The 18,525-nt window shown below is 59.1% G+C and overlaps 8 protein-coding genes across 8 annotated transcripts; 4 read left to right on the top strand and 4 right to left on the bottom strand.

Moving 5' to 3' along the window:
* Positions 1-442: 442 nt before the first annotated feature.
* On the top strand, positions 443-1,022 carry THITE_2130126 (uncharacterized protein; the record flags this gene model as incomplete). The annotated part of the gene is made up of 3 exons (XM_003654664.1): positions 443-501; positions 542-660; positions 751-1,022. The coding sequence occupies 3 exons, from the start codon at positions 443-445 to the stop codon at positions 1,020-1,022; spliced, it is 450 nt and encodes a 149-aa protein (XP_003654712.1).
* Positions 1,023-1,379: 357 nt separating this feature from the next.
* On the top strand, positions 1,380-2,083 carry THITE_2089888 (uncharacterized protein; the record flags this gene model as incomplete). Its single annotated transcript, XM_003654663.1, has 3 exons — positions 1,380-1,502; positions 1,581-1,659; positions 1,752-2,083. 3 exons carry the CDS (start codon positions 1,380-1,382, stop codon positions 2,081-2,083), a joined length of 534 nt encoding a protein of 177 aa, XP_003654711.1.
* Positions 2,084-2,604: 521 nt separating this feature from the next.
* On the bottom strand, positions 2,605-5,396 carry THITE_2096267 (uncharacterized protein). Its single transcript, XM_003654662.1, has 3 exons — positions 4,730-5,396; positions 4,054-4,654; positions 2,605-3,963 (listed from the first exon to the last, which is right to left on the bottom strand). The coding sequence occupies exons 1-3, from the start codon at positions 5,025-5,027 to the stop codon at positions 3,063-3,065; spliced, it is 1,800 nt and encodes a 599-aa protein (XP_003654710.1). The 5' UTR covers positions 5,028-5,396; the 3' UTR covers positions 2,605-3,062.
* Positions 5,397-6,327: 931 nt separating this feature from the next.
* On the bottom strand, positions 6,328-8,366 carry THITE_2117874 (uncharacterized protein). Its single transcript, XM_003654661.1, has 2 exons — positions 7,753-8,366; positions 6,328-7,689 (listed from the first exon to the last, which is right to left on the bottom strand). Exons 1-2 carry the CDS (start codon positions 8,071-8,073, stop codon positions 6,766-6,768), a joined length of 1,245 nt encoding a protein of 414 aa, XP_003654709.1. The 5' UTR covers positions 8,074-8,366; the 3' UTR covers positions 6,328-6,765.
* THITE_2117872 (uncharacterized protein) lies at positions 8,367-9,384 on the bottom strand. The gene is made up of 2 exons (XM_003654660.1): positions 9,280-9,384; positions 8,367-9,212 (listed from the first exon to the last, which is right to left on the bottom strand). Exons 1-2 carry the CDS (start codon positions 9,319-9,321, stop codon positions 8,661-8,663), a joined length of 594 nt encoding a protein of 197 aa, XP_003654708.1. The 5' UTR covers positions 9,322-9,384; the 3' UTR covers positions 8,367-8,660.
* Positions 9,385-9,512: 128 nt separating this feature from the next.
* On the top strand, positions 9,513-10,724 carry THITE_2117870 (uncharacterized protein). Its single transcript, XM_003654659.1, has 3 exons — positions 9,513-9,832; positions 9,953-10,218; positions 10,292-10,724. The coding sequence occupies exons 1-3, from the start codon at positions 9,700-9,702 to the stop codon at positions 10,592-10,594; spliced, it is 702 nt and encodes a 233-aa protein (XP_003654707.1). The 5' UTR covers positions 9,513-9,699; the 3' UTR covers positions 10,595-10,724.
* Positions 10,725-13,316: 2,592 nt separating this feature from the next.
* On the top strand, positions 13,317-16,561 carry THITE_2117861 (glycosyltransferase family 4 protein). The gene is made up of 6 exons (XM_003654658.1): positions 13,317-13,788; positions 13,863-14,248; positions 14,306-14,586; positions 14,656-14,858; positions 15,054-15,397; positions 15,467-16,561. The coding sequence occupies exons 2-6, from the start codon at positions 13,986-13,988 to the stop codon at positions 16,257-16,259; spliced, it is 1,884 nt and encodes a 627-aa protein (XP_003654706.1). The 5' UTR covers positions 13,317-13,788; positions 13,863-13,985; the 3' UTR covers positions 16,260-16,561.
* Positions 16,562-16,984: 423 nt separating this feature from the next.
* THITE_2117859 (uncharacterized protein) lies at positions 16,985-18,376 on the bottom strand. Its single transcript, XM_003654657.1, has 2 exons — positions 18,078-18,376; positions 16,985-18,000 (listed from the first exon to the last, which is right to left on the bottom strand). The coding sequence occupies exons 1-2, from the start codon at positions 18,215-18,217 to the stop codon at positions 17,073-17,075; spliced, it is 1,068 nt and encodes a 355-aa protein (XP_003654705.1). The 5' UTR covers positions 18,218-18,376; the 3' UTR covers positions 16,985-17,072.
* Between the last annotated feature and the right edge of the window lie 149 nt (positions 18,377-18,525).

The raw sequence follows: 18,525 nt of genomic DNA, 5'->3' as shown, positions 1-18,525 counted from the left end.
GTAAGTGCTAAGATCTGCAGGAAGGAAGGGCAGGGAGTTGGATTCTGTTTCTGGGATCTGCCCGTGATGGGCCTCCAGGAGAGAGAGAGCTTCCAGTAAAACAGTGCCAGAATATTCACTGCAAATGGCCACGTACCAGCAACTCGGGAACTGCGAAGAATCGCTATTTGTTGCTGCCTGCCACCTTCCGCAGAACCAACCCAGCAGAACGCACGCTTCCTGTTGATTGGGCATATTCCAACGAAAGCCTCTGAGCCCTCTTTCTCTCTCATAAATACCATCGTTCCTCTTCTTCTCTTTTCCTCCAGCCATCTCGCTGCAAGCTATCAGATCATTCGGGTTGAGCACCATCTCTCCGAACACAACCTGGAACTGCCACACCTTCAAACAACGCGTTTCCAAACCCAACACAGAAACTTCACTCTTCCCAGAGAGCCCCAACATGTCTGACAACGCCGCGAAAGTCGTGGCCAAATCGCTGGTCAAAGAAGCTGAGGAACTGTTCCAGAAGGTAGCATACTGCCCTCGACTCGTGTACTAGCAATTTTCTCGTTCCATCATCAACTGACGTCGATCCGAAGGCCATCATCGAAGTCGCCTTCCGAACTCTGCTCGGCAACGGCATGACCATCGTCAAGATTGAGGAAATGGTCGACGACGGTACGTATATTGCAATAAGCAACTATCGCTCCGTTCCCTCACCCACTGGTTAACCGGCCGACCTCGCTGACCGACATGTACACTACTTAGTCCTCAATGAGCTTGAAGCCGAGCAGACCAACGAAGCCCTGAAGAGCAAGAATTCGAATGGCAAGGCTGCTACTGCCCGCCGCCCCGGGGCGGGGTTTCGCTGGAATGATTCGGATGCCAATTTCGAAACTGAGGCTGCTTCTTGGGATGATTGGGACTACGCCGGCGCCAGACCCGGGAATTTGAAAGAAAAGTCCGCGGCATATTGGCCTCCTCTCCCGCCGCGTTCGCCTACTCCCCAGGAATGGGAGGGGAGCTGGGACTGGTATTGATGCCGGCGCGATCGAGATGGTGCTTCCAAGGCTGGGGGTAAGAAGGCTGGCTGGTCGCTGCTGCGAGGCAGGCGGTGGTGGGATCCCTTTCCTCTGCTAGCTTAGATCACGACTAAACGGGAAGTCATGACTTGAAATTGCCAAGTGGTGCCTCCTGAAAGTGTTCCTTCCTGGTGTTTTACACTTGCGGCAACTTCACGGCTGCTTGCTGAGTGAAACTCTTTCCCATGCCACTGCAGCATTCGTTCGCCTCTCCACGCCGCATATTAATATCTTCACTCGCCAGAACGTAGCTAAAGCGGACTACAATTTTCTGCACCCATATCAACTCCAGCAGCTATTCGAACTGGCATCGACATGGCGCCCACCACTGACGTCCCGTCCCCCAACGGCGCGACAAAGTCCAGCGGCGGCGACATGGACTCTCCGATGCGCGGGTACAGCGACTCGCCGCTTGAGCAGCATCGTCAAGACCTGCAGGTCCGTTCCACATACCACACCCGCCTGTCACTACTTGCTGCCTCTACTAACGCCTCCCGCCATTCTCTCCCCGTGCAGCGCGCCATCGAGCGGTCCATTCGCACGCTGTTCAGCACCGGCCTGACTCCCGACGCCGTCTCCACCATCCTTCGCAAGAGTACGCTGACACCCCCCCCCCCCCCCCCCTCTCGTGCTCCAAAAAAGCCGAAAGAAAAAGCCCAACCCTTGCTAACCAACCCCCCGGAGCAGCCTTCTACACATCGGCAAAACTAGAAGGCCACAAAACCCGCGAGATCCGCGACAACATCAGGGAGGGCGGCGTCGCATCTGCCGCTGCTGCCGCAGAGGAGGGCCCCTCCGCCTCCTTCGGCCCGGGGCCGCTGCTTGAGGAGGGCTACGGCCAGGGCTGCCCCGTGCGCGAGCAGATGGTCGGCTTCGGCGCACAGCTCGACCGCATCAGCGCGCGCGTCGACGAGATCACGTCCATGGTCAAGTCTGCCACGTACCGGGTCGAGGTCTCGCGGGGACGGTCTCTGCCGAAGAAGAAGAAGGCGAATCGTTCGGCTGGTGCGGAGGAATAAGCGATGATGGTTGTTATGAGAAAGAGATGAGGCTGACAGGGGTTTGTTTCCGGTTGGTGCTTGGAGATGTACATACATATCCTTAGAGGCAGCGCCTCGGTTCTATCGTGGGATAAGGAAGGGCCTTAGCGATATATTCTTACTGTGGCGTGGAGGCCAATGGATTTCGTTGTGTCTTGTTCCCGGGCGAGAGAGCTGAGGCTTGAACCCGTTGAGAGCTTCATGGTTATCGAGCATGTCACTGACGAGCGGAATACTTGACTGCTTGGTATAAACTTGGCATGAGTAGGAGAGGTGAATGGTTGACGGCCGTTCGTCTAACTTCCGCTGCTGCAAAAGACAACGCTCTGCCCAGGATCTTCCAAATCCAACCAAACCCCCCAAATAAGTCAACAGTCAACACCATGCCCAGTTCCAAGTCAGTCCCCTGCTCCGAGCGAGACGTTGGCCGGACCGGAATGTGGTGCGAGGTGACGAGGCACGCGTCTCGCTGTCCAGTTCGCGCGGCCAGGCGAACTGCTGTGGGGAAGCCCCGGGCGTTGTCATTCGCTCCTCAGCCATTCCAACTACAATTAGCTACAGGCACCGTAAAACAGGATCCCAAGATTCTACACTTGAGATGGTACAAGAGGTAAGTAATGTATGTACAAGAAGGCAGCAAGCCGGAAAAAAAGGTAGCCAGACAGATATGGGGCTTGAAGATGGGGATGTCCAGAACCCGCCCAAAACACAAACCCCTGCCAAGCTCCGTAACTCCTCTCTCCAAATGACAAGACAGAACAAAAAGCCTTCCTCATGGTAGTTACATCATACGCCATGCAAAGTAACAAAACTATACGGCTCCGCTGTTGGATGGATGCCCATTATCCTCGCAACCGTCCCCCTTGCTCTCCTTAACGAAGGCGCCACTGGCCTCCCCTTCATTACACAGCCTTTCTCCGCGTTGCTCAATTAACCCCCACGATCAAGCCCGCCTGATCTATTTCTGATGCTTGACCGGATGCAGGAGGATATTCGGCGCCCAGAGCTTCCCGTCGCGGTCGTCGAGGATCCAGGGCCGGGGCTCGCCGCTGTCGAGCTTCCTCCCCATCCACTCGTAGAAGATGTGCTTGGCCCAGTCGGACTCCCACCAGAAGGTCAGGCCGTTGCCGCGCGGGTGCTCGGACCTGTCCGGGCCGAGGCCGGTGGAGCTGGCCTTGGGCCCGCCGCGCCACCACTTGGCCTGGGCGGCGTGGTCGTCGCGGTCGCGGTGGAAGATGGGCTGCTGCGGGAAGGCGAGCTTGAGGCCGTGCCAGAGCGCGAAGCTGGGCAGCGTCGCCTCCGAGGGGATGCTGACGCCCTGCTCGACCTGGGCCTGGTGGATGACGAAGAGCAGGTTGCGCGACGCGCGCATGATGGCCGGCGGGCAGTAGAAGCGCGGCGTCTTGGTGCCCGCCTCGAAGCCGTAGATCCAGTTGCGGAACGCCCACGAGTTGGGGATCGTCGCGTCCATGCAGTACGACGTGGTGATGGCGTCGGCCTCCTCGCCCACGCCCCACTGGAACGTCTCGTTGCGCGGGTCCGCCACGGGCGGCTCCGGCCCGATGGGCAGGATCTCGGGCACCCGCATCGGCCCCCACGCGTGCGACCCGCCCTTGTTGGCCTTGTCGACCGCCTTGAAGAACTCGTCGAACTCGCCCGTCTGCGAAATCATGTGCCAGAAGCTGGCCCGCTCGAGCGCCTGCTTACGTGGCTCGTTGCGCGCCACTGTGGTGAGCTGGTCGATGAACTTGCCGGCGTCGCCCAGGAAGCGCATGTCCATCTCGAACTGCCAGAAGTGGTCGAACTCGGGGTAGTGCAGGGCGAGGAGCTGCATCGGCTGGAAGACCTGCCACATGGTTCTGCGGTGCGGGGAGGGGAAAAAAGCAAACGCATTAGCCCGAGGAGGGGGAAAAAATGGTTTCACGAGATGTGACGGCGGTGTGTCTTACCTGTGCTCATCGATCAGGGGGTACCAGCTCTTCAGGAGACGTTCGTCCCACAAGAGAGTAATCGACTGGAACTCGGGCGGGACGCCAGCGTCCTCGAGCCCCTTCTGGTACGCCTCGTCGGATTCCCAAATGTTGTTGTCGTAGCCTTCGTAATCCTTCATATCGACCAGAAGAATGACCTGGTACTCGGCGCCCGACCGCAGCGCCGCCTCGACGACGAGCGAGCGGAGATAGTACATATCCTCGGGCAGGTATTCGTACCCGCGCCACGTGCGCACCACGATGGCTGTCCGCCTCGACGGCTCGAACTCGTGCCAGTGCCGAATTAAGGGGGTCTTGGCGAGCTCGCGCGGGGCGAATCGGGGTTTGCTAACGCGGGTATCTTCGAAGCGCGAGGCGGCGACCGGGAAGCGATGTCTGTTCCGCTCGAAGCAGTCGTTCTGCATAAGGCCCCAGTCGATCCTTTCCCAGTCCACCTTTTGTCGCTTATAGTCGTCCCTGTCCTCGCCGTATCCGTACGGACCGTATCTCTGGTCCGCCGTCATGACCACCAAGTCGAGGCCCAACTCCTCGAAGGAGCCAGCCCAGGGCGTCAGGTAGGCTGTTTCCGGCGGGGAGGGTCAGTACGGCGAACATTTTCCGAAGCGGAAGGGCGCGGGGTCCGAGGTGCACGTACGGCCGTCAAGCTCTCTGAACAGCAGTTCGTCGTCGCGATTGGTGCCCAGCAAATGGCCGCGGGGACCGTGGCAGGGCACGCGCTCCTCGAGCGGCGGCAGGACGTTGTGTGTCGGCATGCGCCTGGGAGGTTTCCGCAGGTCCGGAGGATGGTTGTTCACCACGGGCGACCGAAGGGGCGACTCGCGGCGGAACTGCAGGCCGAGGAACCACACGATGCATATCGCGAACGCGAGGAAGAACGTCTGGCGAGTGAAGAAGCGGCGGAACCTGGCGCCGGCCAGCGCGAGGCGACCCATCTTTTCGACCGGAGACGGCGTGCCACCCGGTCTGTACTCTTTGCTGGCCTCCAGGTTGGCGGCGGCGACGGCGACAGACGGCCCCGACGGGGGAAGAAGGAGGCGGAGGGAGGCGAGCAGACACGCGGGACAGGGGGAACGTCGCTGCTACTGTCACCCGGCGGGCGACATTCGAGGGATAAAACAGCCAATGGCGTACCAGTAACGTTAACGGGCCGACTTTCAACGAACGAGGGAGCGAGCGATAGAAATGAAGCCTGAATTACGAGGTCGCCGGGGCAGCGAAGGGAGGAGTTGGACGGGCCGTTGCTGTGGGTTGGCAAACCGAGCGGCAGGAATAAAAATTGAGATTGCCGACTTCTGTGGTGGAGGAGCGGCGGGCTGCTGTCTCCTGACAGCCCCCTGTCCAGAGAGACGCAGCGGCGGGGTAGACGTTAAAGAGGTCCCGCCAAGACTAATTTCCAGCCCTGGTCTTACACCGTCAGTACGTAGCCACCATCGCCACGGGGTTTGCACTATCGCCACGGGTTAGCCACTGGTTAGTTCGCCGGGGGTGCGGGGGGCGGCGCCAGCCCCCCGCTGGTTAGGGTGAGGGTTATAGTTAGGGTGAGGGTCAAGGTTAGGGTGCGGGTTAACTTTGTTTTCTTTTTTTTCAATTTGGTTGAGGTATCGTAAAGTTGTTGCGACGAGTTTTTGCGAGTATTTGCGGTTTGTCTTCGTCGCTGATGCTCTAAGTCGTCGCGGCCCCACTTACCCCTTGGCGATGTGTAAAAGCCTATAATTCTTAGTGTCTTGGCGGGACCTCTTTAACGACGACCAGCGGCGGGCCATCGAAGGTTCATCCACGCTTCCCGCAAACCGGCGCGAGGGTCCCGGCGAAAGATGGTTGGACGCTGGCGGACCCACAGGCCCACTCGAGTCCCCAGCAGCTGGAACGGCTTGCGTGGGCAAAGCCTCAACGCGGATTTCGTGTTTTCAGGCATCCAAGAAACAAGAAAATGTCAGCCACAGGCAGGGCCGTACATACACTCTCCGAGTGCCAAAACACGAACAGTCTTGACTATCCGTACTTGTGTTCAATTGCGCTTCCTTGCCGCTGCCAAAACTGGGGACCACAGTCTGATGCACCGAACTTCAGACGAGGGGCAGCCGAATGACTAGCGCGGTGGCCACGCACGCTCATCTCGGTTTTCTGCCAACCCTTGATCCACAGTGAGAGAAGGGTGACGCGACTGCAATGGTGGGGAACCGTCGCCAATCTCAAACACGTGCAAGCAAGTCAGTTACACAGTCGAGCCAATCGCAGGTGAAGCTCACGCTTGCTGCTCAGCTCAGATCGGGTGGTGCAGGTTACTGTGTAGTTAGGTAGAGACAAGGCGGGAAGCCTGGAATGGTTTGTCGTGCATTCCGCCGCTTGCCCCTTAACTGGCGCCGAACGATACGAGGGAGAAGAGTTACGTAGGGAGGGTTGCGACAAGAACGTATCCCTCCCTATCCCGTCACTACGAAGGATCTCGCATGCGGGAGGCGACGGCTGCGATGGAAAGACAGTGGCGCGGTGGAAGACAGCAACGACAAGACAGGAGCATATTGAATGATGGGGATGGAGGTTACATGACAACAGGGCTTTGGCATTGAAGCGCAAAGCTGGTGTCCTGGGGGGGACGGACCGCGAGAGAAGCCATCCCCATCCCAACCACCCTTTTGGGAGACCTTCACTTCACAGACAGGTAAACCCTCACTCCCGGCCCGCAACGTCGCCGGCCGGCGCCGGCGACTTCTGGAAGCTCTTCATCGGCTCGAGACCCCAGCGGCCGAACATGGCCGCGTCCTCGTCCCATCCGTTGCACTCGGTGGTCAGCATCTTCTCGCCGGTGAAGATGGCGTTGGCCCCCGCCATGAAGCAGAGCGCCTGCTGCTCCTCGGGCATCGTTTTCCTCCCCGCGGCTATGCGGATGATAGTGGCGGGCATCAGGATCCGGGCAGCGGCGATGGTGCGGAGCATGCTGGTGAACTCGATCGGCTTCCGGTCCCCCAGCGGCGTGCCCTTGATGGGCACGAGCGCGTTGACCGGGAAGCTCTCGGGGTGGCTGGGCAGCGTCGCCACGGTGTGCAGCAGGCCGATGCGGTCCTCGGACGTCTCGCCCAGCCCCAGAATGCCGCCGGAACAGACGTTGATCCCGGCGTCGCGGACGTGGCCGAGCGTCTTCAGCCGTTCGTCGTAGGTGCGAGTCGAGATGATGCTGGGGTAGAACTCGCGACTGGTGTCGAGGTTGTGGTTGTACGCCGTGAGCCCCGCTTCCTTGAGTTCCCTGGCCTGCTCCTCATCGATCATGCCGAGCGTCACGCACGCTTCCATGCCCATCGCCCGCACGCCGGATATCATCTCCTTGATGTTGCGCAGGCTGTTCTTGCGGCCGCGCATGTCGCGCCATGCCGCGCCCATGCAGAACCGTGTGCTGCCATTCTCTTTCGCAATGCGGGCGGCTTCGAGAACGGACTCGACCGTCTCGAGGCGCTTGGCTTGGAGGCCGGTTCCTTTCTGGTAGCGGGTTGACTGGGCGCAGTAAGAGCAGTCTTCGGTGCAGCCGCCGGTCTTGATGTTCATCAAGGTGCAAAGCTGGACTTCGGCGGGGTTGTGGAATCTGCGATGAACAGTGGCCTTTTTCAAGAGAGGTCAGACGCTGTAGTGGTCTTGCGCAGCGTGAGTAGCTCAGAAGCTCACAGCTTGAAACGCCAATTCCATCAACGGTTGGTAAAAGATGGCCGAAACCTCCTCCCTCGTCCAGTCGTGCCTCGGCGCCGTCGCCGCGACGGCTTCCCGCAGGATTCGCCTGGCTCTGCGCTGGCGTTCTGCATCCTGCTGTGGTGTCGTCGCTTGGTGGTGTGGTTGTTGAGGAGCTGGCGGGGGAGGGGCTCCTGGCGATGGAACGGTCTGCCCCGCGGCAATTGTTGACATGCGGGCCTCGGAGCTGCCAAGACGAGCGACAGGGGCCAGCTGCGCGCGGGCAGCCCGCAGCAAGACCGGTGGGAGCGAAACTCTCATGTTGTGGCGCTGTGCTGAAGCAGCAATTGTGAGAACTGGGAAGTAGTTTGAAAGTACGGCGTAACTTTGAGCTGGGTGCAAGCGGGGCCTGCTTAGCTCTCAATTTGTTGGGGCAAAAAACGCAACAGAAATGCAGGAGGCGGCATCCCACGTTCAACACGCAGCCCTATGTGGGGTCAATCATCTCCAGCGCGGGGTGACTCAAACCTTCGACGACTGCAAACTCAAAGGCAGAGAAATGGAACCGCAGCGATGAAGGCGGCGGGCGCGGGGGTAAAAGGGAAGCTCAAGACCCTCCGGTGGGCGTTGCTGCTGTTTGTTGGAAGCCAGGCAAGAGCTTCCAGGTTAAGACCTGGGTTCGGTGTCCAACGTGTGGAGATACCCCAGGCCCCGCGAGCGTTGCCTGCAAAGGTTTTGGGCGGTCCGAATCCCCGAGTTTCTCAGGAGGCCTGTCGGACCGCCGCTTCGCGCATGGGAGCGAGGTCGGTCGTCGTTGCTGGTGCTCTTTCGGAGGGCAAGCCTGGCGGCGGAACACCCCCAAAAGCGGCTGCAGCACCGTGGCTAGAGCGCCAGATGGTGCAAGCAGCTCAATGCTTCTTGACCCCTTCCATCCACTCCTTGCCAGCTTTTGCCCCATCATGGGCCTTGCGGAACAAATTCCTTTCCCATTCGTCCAGGCCCCTCAAGAACTCGTCCCCGGCACCGCCAATACCAAGATTGCTCCCCTCTTCAGCCGCGCCTTTGCCTTTGCTGTGCCCAACACCGCCTACTTTGCGGGCATGCAGCGCAATCTCGGACGCGCGGGTAACAAACGTTCTGCGTAGGACGGCTGGCAATTCCTGTTCCTCCGACAGCTCCATCATGCGTGTAGCCAGTGCGTAAAAATGTGCGCTCTGGTCCCGTAAGGGCACAGCGCGAGGGTCGGCCTTAAGCGCTTGGAGGACGTCGTTTCCCAGTGCTCGTGGAAGGTCAAACGAGACGAAGGACTTGCCCTCGACGTCACCAGTGTTCGCGATGGCGAGCATCTCGGCGAGCCAGAGCGGTAGGCCGACTTTCGTGCCGCTCTTTAACGGTTGCGTCGGAGTGTTGTCAAGGTAGCCCAGATCCGGGACATCGAGCTGGAAGGTGCAGGGGATTTTCTACGTCATTGAGGAACTCTTAGTGTCGGTTTTCTCAAGAGGGAGTGGCCGACTATGGGCGCTTTACCTCGGCATCGGTAAGAATAGAGTCAATGTCGTAGTAAGACATTTTGGCAACACGTTGGCGGGATTCAGGGAACGAGAAATGTCGAAGGAAGCAGCAACATCACCAGCAATTGCTTGGAGGCGCGGATGTGGCTAACCAATCATTCGTTCAGGTATGCGCCAGCCACAAACCAATCACGCTAGCCACAGCGAATCCTGTCTTGGACGACCGGCGCAGGAGGTGTGGGGCCATGACGAAATTGTGAAGTTGCCGAAGCTTCCACCGAGCTTCGACGGATCGCCGAGCAAGGTTTGGCAGCGCGAAACTCGGCTCTGCGGCACTCTTCCAACTTCGCAGTAGTAAGCTGATGCCCGAGCATCTCACTTCTGGCACTTCGTGACAATCAATTGACGTTTCATCAACCAGAACACCAGCACCACCATGGCTTCGACGCTGCTTCGCACTGCTCCTGCCCTGCGCGGAGCTCTTCGAGCTTCCGGAATCCGGAAGCCCGCGGTCGCCATGGCCAGCACGAGCTTCGTGCGCGGCAAGGCAACGCTCCCCGACCTACCGTGTAAGTGATTTTGAGGCGTCAGTTAAATTCACCGCACACTCCAAGCATCCAATGATTCAAGCACGACGCCGACAGTGCCTGGCGCAGAGGTGACGATGACTAACCGACCCACTTCTGCAGACGACTACGGTGCCCTCGAGCCGTATATCTCGGGCAAAATCATGGAGCTGCACCACGCGAAGCACCACCAGACCTACGTGAACGGCCTCAACAGCGCTCTCGAGACCATTGCCGAGGCCGAGAGCAAGGGCGAGTTCACCAAGGCGGCGTCGGTTGCGCCGCTCCTCAACTTCCACGGCGGCGGCCACGTCAACCACAGCCTGTTCTGGGAGAACCTGGCGCCGGCCAACCGGGAGGGCGGCGGCGAGCCCGACGGAGCGCTCAAGGTGCGTCTCTCATACAGCAGCCACTCCACCGCTGGAAAGAAAAACACACGGACTAACTCGGCTTGCTGAACAGAAAGCGATTGACTCCGACTTCGGCTCCTTCGAGACCTTCCGCAAGCAGATGAACACCGCGCTCGCCGGGATTCAGGGCAGCGGCTGGGCGTGGCTGGTCAAGGACAAGTCGGCCGGCACGCTGGGCCTGGTGACGCGCGCCAACCAGGACCCCGTCACGGGCCCGTACGTGCCGCTGCTGGGCATCGACGCCTGGGAGCACGCCTACTACCTCCAGTACCAGAACCGCAAGGCCGAGTACTTCGAGGCCATCTGGAATGTGATCAACTGGAAGACGGTTGCCGCACGGTTCGAGAAGTCCTAAGAGGCTTTGTGTGAGGCTTAGCGCGAGTTCGGGATGTGTGTTTTGATGTAGTGTGCAACGGGTGAATTGCAAGTCGAAAACACCTTTTTCTATGTCTGTCAGAGTGCTTATCCCGAGCGTGCCATGATCCCGTATACCGGTGGGCGTCGGTCCCGTTGGTGCTTGCGCCAGCGGCACTGCTTTTCGATCCCAGCTGCGGCCAGACAGTTCAGACTTCTTTTCGCAAGTGTTCGTTCTCTCAAACACGGGCGCCAACCACTCAATTCCGAAGCACGCTTGAACGGTTTTCAGATCCCGCGTATTTCAGCCAACTGCTCGGCAAGGGGGCTCCGGTCGGAGGCACGGGGCGGATGGCCAAGCTCCGTATTTCTCGGGCAAGTCGCAGCCCAACCCACCAGAACATCGGTACGCCAAACCACCATTTCTTCCAGCTCTCTGTCGTCACACGCCAGCTCAGCAGCCGCTGCCCCACTGTGTCCCGTCCAAATCTTTGCGAAGTCGGCGTCCAAAGCTGAAAAAGACATTGCCAGAGGAAGTACAAGTGCTGCATTGTGTGTACTATTACAATAATTCGTGTAATAAAACGAAACTCTGCAGTTCGTATCTTACCTCGACTCCACTCCCTGTCGGTGGCTCTCTTTTTCACCAAGAAATGCAGCTCTAATATACAGACATGTCAAACGACACGGAGATAATTCTCGAATATTACCTCCGATAGACCTTTTTTTGATGTTTACTTGGGCAAAATTTTTCTTAGTTGAGACCTGCGTCGGCAATACCGTTGCAGCGAGCCTCATGTAGTTGCCGTCCTTCGTTGCCAGTGGATTTTACCACCAACAAACAGGCACCAATGCACTGGGAGGTATCTCCTGATGCCGACAAAGTTGCATTGGGCATCCCAACAGGAATATGCATCCGGGTCACGACTGTTCGGCGGGCAGCAAGCACGTCTGGATCTTTCTTTTCGAAATCTGGAACGACCAATACATGACACTAAGACACATTATGGCTATATTCGCTTCCAGTGATTCGTTTGCACCGTGGCCGCTCCTGTCGGCCCTGGAGACGGGAGCGGAAAGTGGCGTGTCAAAAATCGTCCCCGGTGTCTGCAGCATCGTATGACACTGGCCGTTGGTGAGCGAGACGCAAGTATAATAGCTTGAAATGTTGACTGGGAGGTCCGTCATTCAGCTCTCGCGTCCACCTGAGTCCTGACATGAAGCGTCAATCTTGAGAATCCGTCTTCTCGCAAGTTGTCCTCTGTTTTTCGGGCCAGAACCGTCCGTGCCGCCAGCTTCGAGCCGTTGCGACCCTATCAACCCACAGTGGAGCCGTCGCTAATACCCGTCTTCCCCACACCCGCCGTCTAGGTAATCCGTACTGTGGCCCATCCATGCGGGCGACCCCACCATCGCCGCCAACAACAAGCAGCACGACTTGGATTGTCTCGCTGGTGACATCACCATAACAGGCAACGCTTCGCCTGCGTCGGTAGTAGGCACAGTAGGTAAATAAATACAATCTGTTTTAGGTTGAGTATCCCCAGGGATCGGTGAGAAACATTGTGGGAACTTTGCTCGGCGAAATTCACCGGAGACGCTTACTGGGGGACTCAGTGGCTGCCAAGCAACCGACAACGTTGCGTCTCCCACCTGAACGGAAAGCCCGGACACTGCAGTAAGACCAGCCGGCAGGACCTCCGGCAGGCCACCACATCCGAATACCCATCTCGGATCTCACCGCCAGCTCAGCTGGGTACCCCTGGAAGACAGCAGGCCCGTCCGTGTAAGTCGGGTTCCAAACCGTGCCCCCCGTGCTTTGCTCTCCCCGGTTCATTAGCCCCAGCTTGCGCTGCCCCTCACCTCACCCTTGATATACGCTATCACAGCCAGCCAGTCCCTTTGCCGCACCTGGTTAGGACCACAGCTGGCACAGCATGGTTTGATGGTTGGTTCGTTCACCGACTTTGTTAGCCGCATCCCATGCACGAGCACCGACAGCAAGCCGTGGACGTGGCAGTCTGCGTCCAATGGCCCCGTCGGACTCGCCGCCGGGTTGCGGCATGCGAACAGACGGGTTTCACCCTGGCTCCCCCGTTGGCTTGTTCTCTGTCTGGCCGACAGCGGAGAAGCTGGCGCGTTTGCAGCTATGGGCTGACCCGATCGCGGGGTGGTGTGTGTCATGTGTCCTACATCCGGGTGGCGTTCGAAGGGGCAAGAAGCGCAAAAAGATCCCGCGTCTCCTGGTACACAAGGTTTCCGAGTAGCGAGTCGAGGCGTTGACAAATTTCGCTGCAATAGGTGACGACTCGGGAAAGCGGAAATTTGTGAGATCATGAGCGACGGATCTACAGACCGAGGCGGCACTCGCGGGAGGCAGGAAGGAGCTGCCCCACCCCGCCTGGCCACCCCCGACCTGCAGCTGCACGAGCAGCTGCATCAAGGCGACCTGCGTCACCGCCTCGAAAGTCACGACTCCCTGGTATTTTCGAGCCCTACTCTCGGCGCAGGTTACCCCAGCCCACGCCCCGACTCCGGCACCAATTCCACAAAGCCTGAGGAGGGGCAGGAACCAGAGCATTCAACTGTGGCCGTTGTTTCATCCCAACCGCAACCTCAAACACAACCACGGGCACGAGACTCCTCGCCTGCCCCACCCCCGCCCTCTTTCTCTCCTTTGCCCACTGCCGCAGCTCAGGCGCCAACTTCCGGAACTATAAGCGCAGCTTCTGCCACTCGTGCTCTCGCACCTACTCCCCGCCTGCTTGAGCGCGACCACGTCCGGCCTCCTGCCAGCGGCGAACCATCACCGACTTCCAGCGGCTACGATTCCTCGACCGACCCATCCCGGCGCCGCCACCACCATCACAAGAGCATCCGACCCTTCATTCGCGCAATCATGGCGTTCGAGAAGAGCCGCAAGTTCTCGACGGGCACTTCGGTGCACCGTAAGCGCCAGATGAGCACGCTGGTTGAGAAGGAGGGCCACTTCGGTCCTGCTCTCACGGTAAGTTGTTTCCCTCTGCTTCCCTCTGCAGTTTGCACTCCGAGCTTTCGCCACCAGCAAACCGCTACTTCTCCGTCGATTGGGCCCCAATTCATGTTTTCTGCCGAAGGCGACGACCGGTTTGCGGGGATGGCAGCCAAGCGCAACTTTCGTTGCTGAAGCATGCCATGTTCCCCTGAGCGAGCTGGGTCGGTCGCACAAGTCCCGCTCTCGGACACCGAACGAGACGTTTCCTTTGATCCCTGGCTAACTCGCGACGAAGACGCTCTTTTTGGGCATTTCGGCTGTCTTCTCCGACGATCACACCGCTGTCGTGGCCCTGGCCATCCACGACACGGTCTACTTGGTCGATTTCTCGGTCAAGCACATCGTGCTCGACGATGCCATGAAGATGGGCGCCGATCTCATCGCGGACTACGTGATCTCCGAGGTCGAGAAGTACGAGCACGAGAATTTCTCCAAGTTCATTGGCGCCGGTCTGCCCACGACCCTGAAGTACATGAGCCCTTCGCTGTGCTCCCGTCTGTGGCTGGAGCTGGACATCGTGCCTATTGTGATGCGGCCCGATGACGAGCACAAGGAGAAGTCGTTCTGGGATGTTAAGCGCGTCGATGAACAGGCCGACTCTATGGCACGGAAGTGCATTATGTGAGTCCTGAATCACACCTTCTCCTGGTTCATACTCGACACTGACATTGGACCAAGGAACTTTGGCCCTTCCCTTGTCCCTCTCCTTCAGGTCGGCTGGCGCGGCATTGTCCAGACAGACGCCGGATTCCGCGCCCATTTGACGACGGTTCAGAACCACAAGGACACCTGCAGCACTGCCACATGGGAGACCATGTTGACCTACGCCAAGAAGCTCCGGGCCAACAAGACCAAGATCGCCTTCTTCAGCTCTACGCCCCAGGGTGGCGGCGTTGCCCTCATGCGCCACGCATTGGTGCGCTTTGCGCGTCTTATGGGCGTCGACTTGACCTGGTACGGTGAGTGCAATACGCCCCAGTCCTGGCACGCTTGCTCTTAATCGTTAATCGTGCACTAACAAGATATAGTGCCGAAGCCTCGACCTGGCGTGTTCCGTATCACCAAAAACATCCACAACATTCTTCAGGGTGTTAGTCACCCGGACCAGCGCGTCTCGGCCGAGGAGAAACAGGCCATCATTGACTGGATCACCGACAATGCGAACCGGTACTGGTTCTCTGAGGGCGGTCCGCTGCGCGCCCCCGAGGAAGGCGGCGCCGATGTCGTGATTGTGAGTGATTTGCTGTGGACTTTCGCGACACCCTGCACGCCTGAGAAGTTCTTCCCCGAACCCCGGTCTCTCCCACCCTCCTTCATGCACGCCCACGCTGCACCTCCTGGCACATGACCAAGCCTGCCCCTGGTAGCGTGGGGGTGGGATTTGTACTCTGCTCACCGTTGTGACAACGCATGCTGACAAGAACAGATTGATGACCCGCAAATGCCGGGACTCATCCCACTTATCAAGAAGACGACGCCGGACCGCCCGGTTCTGTACCGGTCCCACATCCAGATTCGGAGCGACCTGGTCGCCAAGGCCGGCTCGCCTCAGGCCGACATCTGGGAATTCCTGTGGAGCAACATCCAAGGGTGTGACATGTTCATCAGCCACCCGATTCCCATCTTTGTCCCCCACACCGTCCCCCGCGAGAAGGTTGTCTACCTCCCTGCCACGACGGACTGGCTCGACGGCCTCAACAAGCATCTCAACAAGTGGGACTCTGGGTACTATGGCCACATCTACAATGTCGCCTGCCACTCTCAGCGCATGTAAGTGTCTTCTGTCTCGGCGTGGATGGGGTCATCTAGTGGCGGGTGAGATGCTGACGACAACCCCAGGACTGAGCTTAACTGGCCAGCGCGCAAGTACATCATCCAGGTGGCCCGCTTCGATCCCTCCAAGGGCATCCCCACTGTAATCGACTCCTACGCCGAGTTCCGCCGGCGGTGTGAGAAGGAGGGCCTCACCGATGTCCCGCAGTTGGTCATCTGCGGCAATGGCTCCGTCGACGACCCCGATGCCAGCCTGATCTACGACCAGACCATGGCCCAGCTCGAGACGTACTACCCCGATCTTATCAAGGATGTCAGCGTCATGCGCCTCGACCCCAACGATCAGCTGATCAACACCCTGCTGGCTAATGCCCACGTGGTGCTGCAGTTGTCGACCCGCGAGGGCTTCGAGGTCAAGGTTTCGGAGGCTCTGCATGCCGGCCGCCCTGTCATCGTCACCAACACGGGCGGCATCCCGCTGCAGGTCAAGGACAAGGTCAACGGCTTCCTCGTGAACCCGGGCGACTGGAAGGCCGTGGCCGGCCACTTGATGGAGCTCTTCACCAACGATGAGCTCTGGAAGAAGATGAGCCGAGCCGCCAGCACAGGCGTGTCCGACGAAGTCGGCACCGTCGGCAATGCCCTCTCCTGGTTCTACCTCGCGTCCAAGTGGCACGAGGTCGGCGTCGAGAAGCACGGCAAGGGCGGCCTCAAGGGCTCCGAGAAGTGGGTCAACGACATGGCCCGTGAGGAGGCAGGCTTCCCCTATTCCGAAGGCGAGAACCGCCTGCCGAGACACTTCACTCAGTCCAAGGAGGTGCCGGTCCACCCGAAGCCTGCTGATGGCGATTCTGCTTAAACCGGCGAGAATATTGGTTTGGGATCTGGATGCCGTGATCTTCTGCAAGCACGACCAAGATACCATGGGATATCCTACCGGGTCTTTTATATGCTGCTTTCCTCGCGTTGCCTTGGAAAAATTTTCCGCATCTGTGTTCTTGAAAAGAAAACGGCGTAGGTTGGAGAGAGGGGTAAGCAAGGCCGTTGATCTCGCTTCAACAATGCGCGATAGAGGCAAACGGAGACTTTACATGGGGTTACGCAAGACGGTGGTTTGAGAGGTACCTACCTTGAGTTAGACAGCCAGAAAAGACAGACAGACAGATTCCCATTGGTTGGTCATAAGGTTCCTGGCAGCTATTATGATGATCGATCTTTGTGTCTCCGCTGTGTGAGTGCGTGTCGGGCAGAAGTTGAGAATCATGCAGAGTGGGAACAGGGTCACCGCAACGTACCTAGGCAACTGCACCACAGTATTTGAGCACCCATCTCGAAGAGTTCCTGATAAGGAATGTGTCCTTCATTCAGTTAAGACGCAGGGTAACGGAAGCCAGCGATGTCTTTCATGGCGACATACTTGTCCGCAACCGACCGCTCTATCAGAAAGCCCATCACTGCTCGACAATCCCAAAAAAGACCATACCCAAGGCTTATAAATCCCATCACAGAGCTCCCTCTCCTCTCCTCTCCTCCCTTCCCTGTTTATGCCTCCTCCCGCTCCAAGTCTTCTCAACCCCTCACCCTCACCCCGTCCCCGTCCCTTGTCCCCGTCCCCGTCCCTTGTCCCCGTCCCGGTCCCATCCAATCGATGACCCGATATTCCGTACTCAATTTAAACCGACATCTCCATCGGGATCGGCGCCTGCGGCTTGTAGCCCTTGATGACGAAGTCGTCGGGGCGCCAGCCGTCGATGCCGCCGCCGCGCTCCTCGTCGCGGTCGACCAGCTCCAGCTCGGGGAACGGCGCGCTCGGCTCCCGCGCCAGCTGCGTCCGCAGCGCCGCCACGTGGTTCACGTACACGTGCGCGTCCCCCATCACGTGCGTCAGGCTCCCCGGCACCAAGCCGCACACCCGCGCCACCATGTGCGTCAGCAGCGCGTAGCTCGCGATGTTGAATGGCACGCCGAGTCCCATGTCGCATGAGCGCTGGTACAGCTGGCAGTGTAGGTGGCCTTGCGGTTTTTGTTGTTGTTGCTGTTGTTGTTGTGGTGGTGAGCAGGCGGAGGAGTCGTCATTATCGGTTGGTGGTGGGGATTGCGGTTGGGAGCGCGAGTTGGGGAAGGAGACGTAGAACTGCGCAAACATGTGGCACGGCGGCAGCGCCATGCGCGGCATGTCGGCCGGGTTCCAGGCGCTCAGCACCATGCGCCTGTCGTAGGGGTTCGTGCGCAGCGTGTGGATGATGCGGGCGAGCTGGTCGACGCCCTGGCCGGTGTAGTCCGTCTTGGCGTCGACGTACTGCGCGCCGAAGTGCCGCCACTGGAAGCCGTACACGGGGCCCAGGTCGCCCTCCTCGCGGTCCGTCAGCCCCAGGCTGTCGAGAAACTCGCGCGAGCCGTTGCCGTCCCAGATCTTGACGCCCTGCTTGGAGAGCGTGTGCGAAGAGGTGTCGCCCGAGATGAACCAGAGCAGCTCGGCGATCACAGCTTTGGTGTAGACGCGCTTCGTGGTCAGCAGCGGGAGGATGGGCACGCCGTCGCGGTTGAGGGAGAATTTGAGCGGTCGGGGGGCGAAGATGGAGTAGGTGCCGGTGCCGGTGCTGGAAGCAGTGGCGGGGTCAGTAAGTGAGCGATCCCGGGAAGCAAAGCAGAAGAGTGCGAGTGCGAGTGGATTCACCGGTCTTGACGGAGCTCGCCGTGGTCGAGAATCTCGCGGACCAGATCGAGGTACTGATACTCTTCGTGGCGGGAACTGGAGGAGGACGACCCCGCCGCTGCTGGTGCCGCTGTGGGCGGGTCGTTTTCTGGGACTGTCATGCCGGGATAATTTGACCTGAACTGGTTTTATTGAGGTATTGGGAGTGTGGGCGCAGTGTACGTGTACACCTTCCTGGTTTCAGGGGAGGCGTGGTCTGGGAGACGGCGGCTGGTGGTTGGGAAGACGCGATCCAAGCCTGTTGACGCGTCGGTACGGATTACAAAGTACAGAACGCAGGTCGTGTCTGGCCCCTCGGCGTTGACCCCACCAAACCACACAGCGCTGCGGGGCACTTCCACTCTTCCAACCCTAACCCCCAACAATCCCGTGGGTCTCTCAGGTTGATCATGAATGGCAGCCTTCAAGG

The sequence above is a fragment of the Thermothielavioides terrestris genome, chromosome 3 (assembly GCF_000226115.1).
Source record: "Thermothielavioides terrestris NRRL 8126 chromosome 3, complete sequence".
In the NCBI taxonomy this organism is placed as follows: domain Eukaryota; kingdom Fungi; phylum Ascomycota; class Sordariomycetes; order Sordariales; family Chaetomiaceae; genus Thermothielavioides; species Thermothielavioides terrestris.
This window is presented reverse-complemented; position numbering and strand designations above follow the sequence as displayed.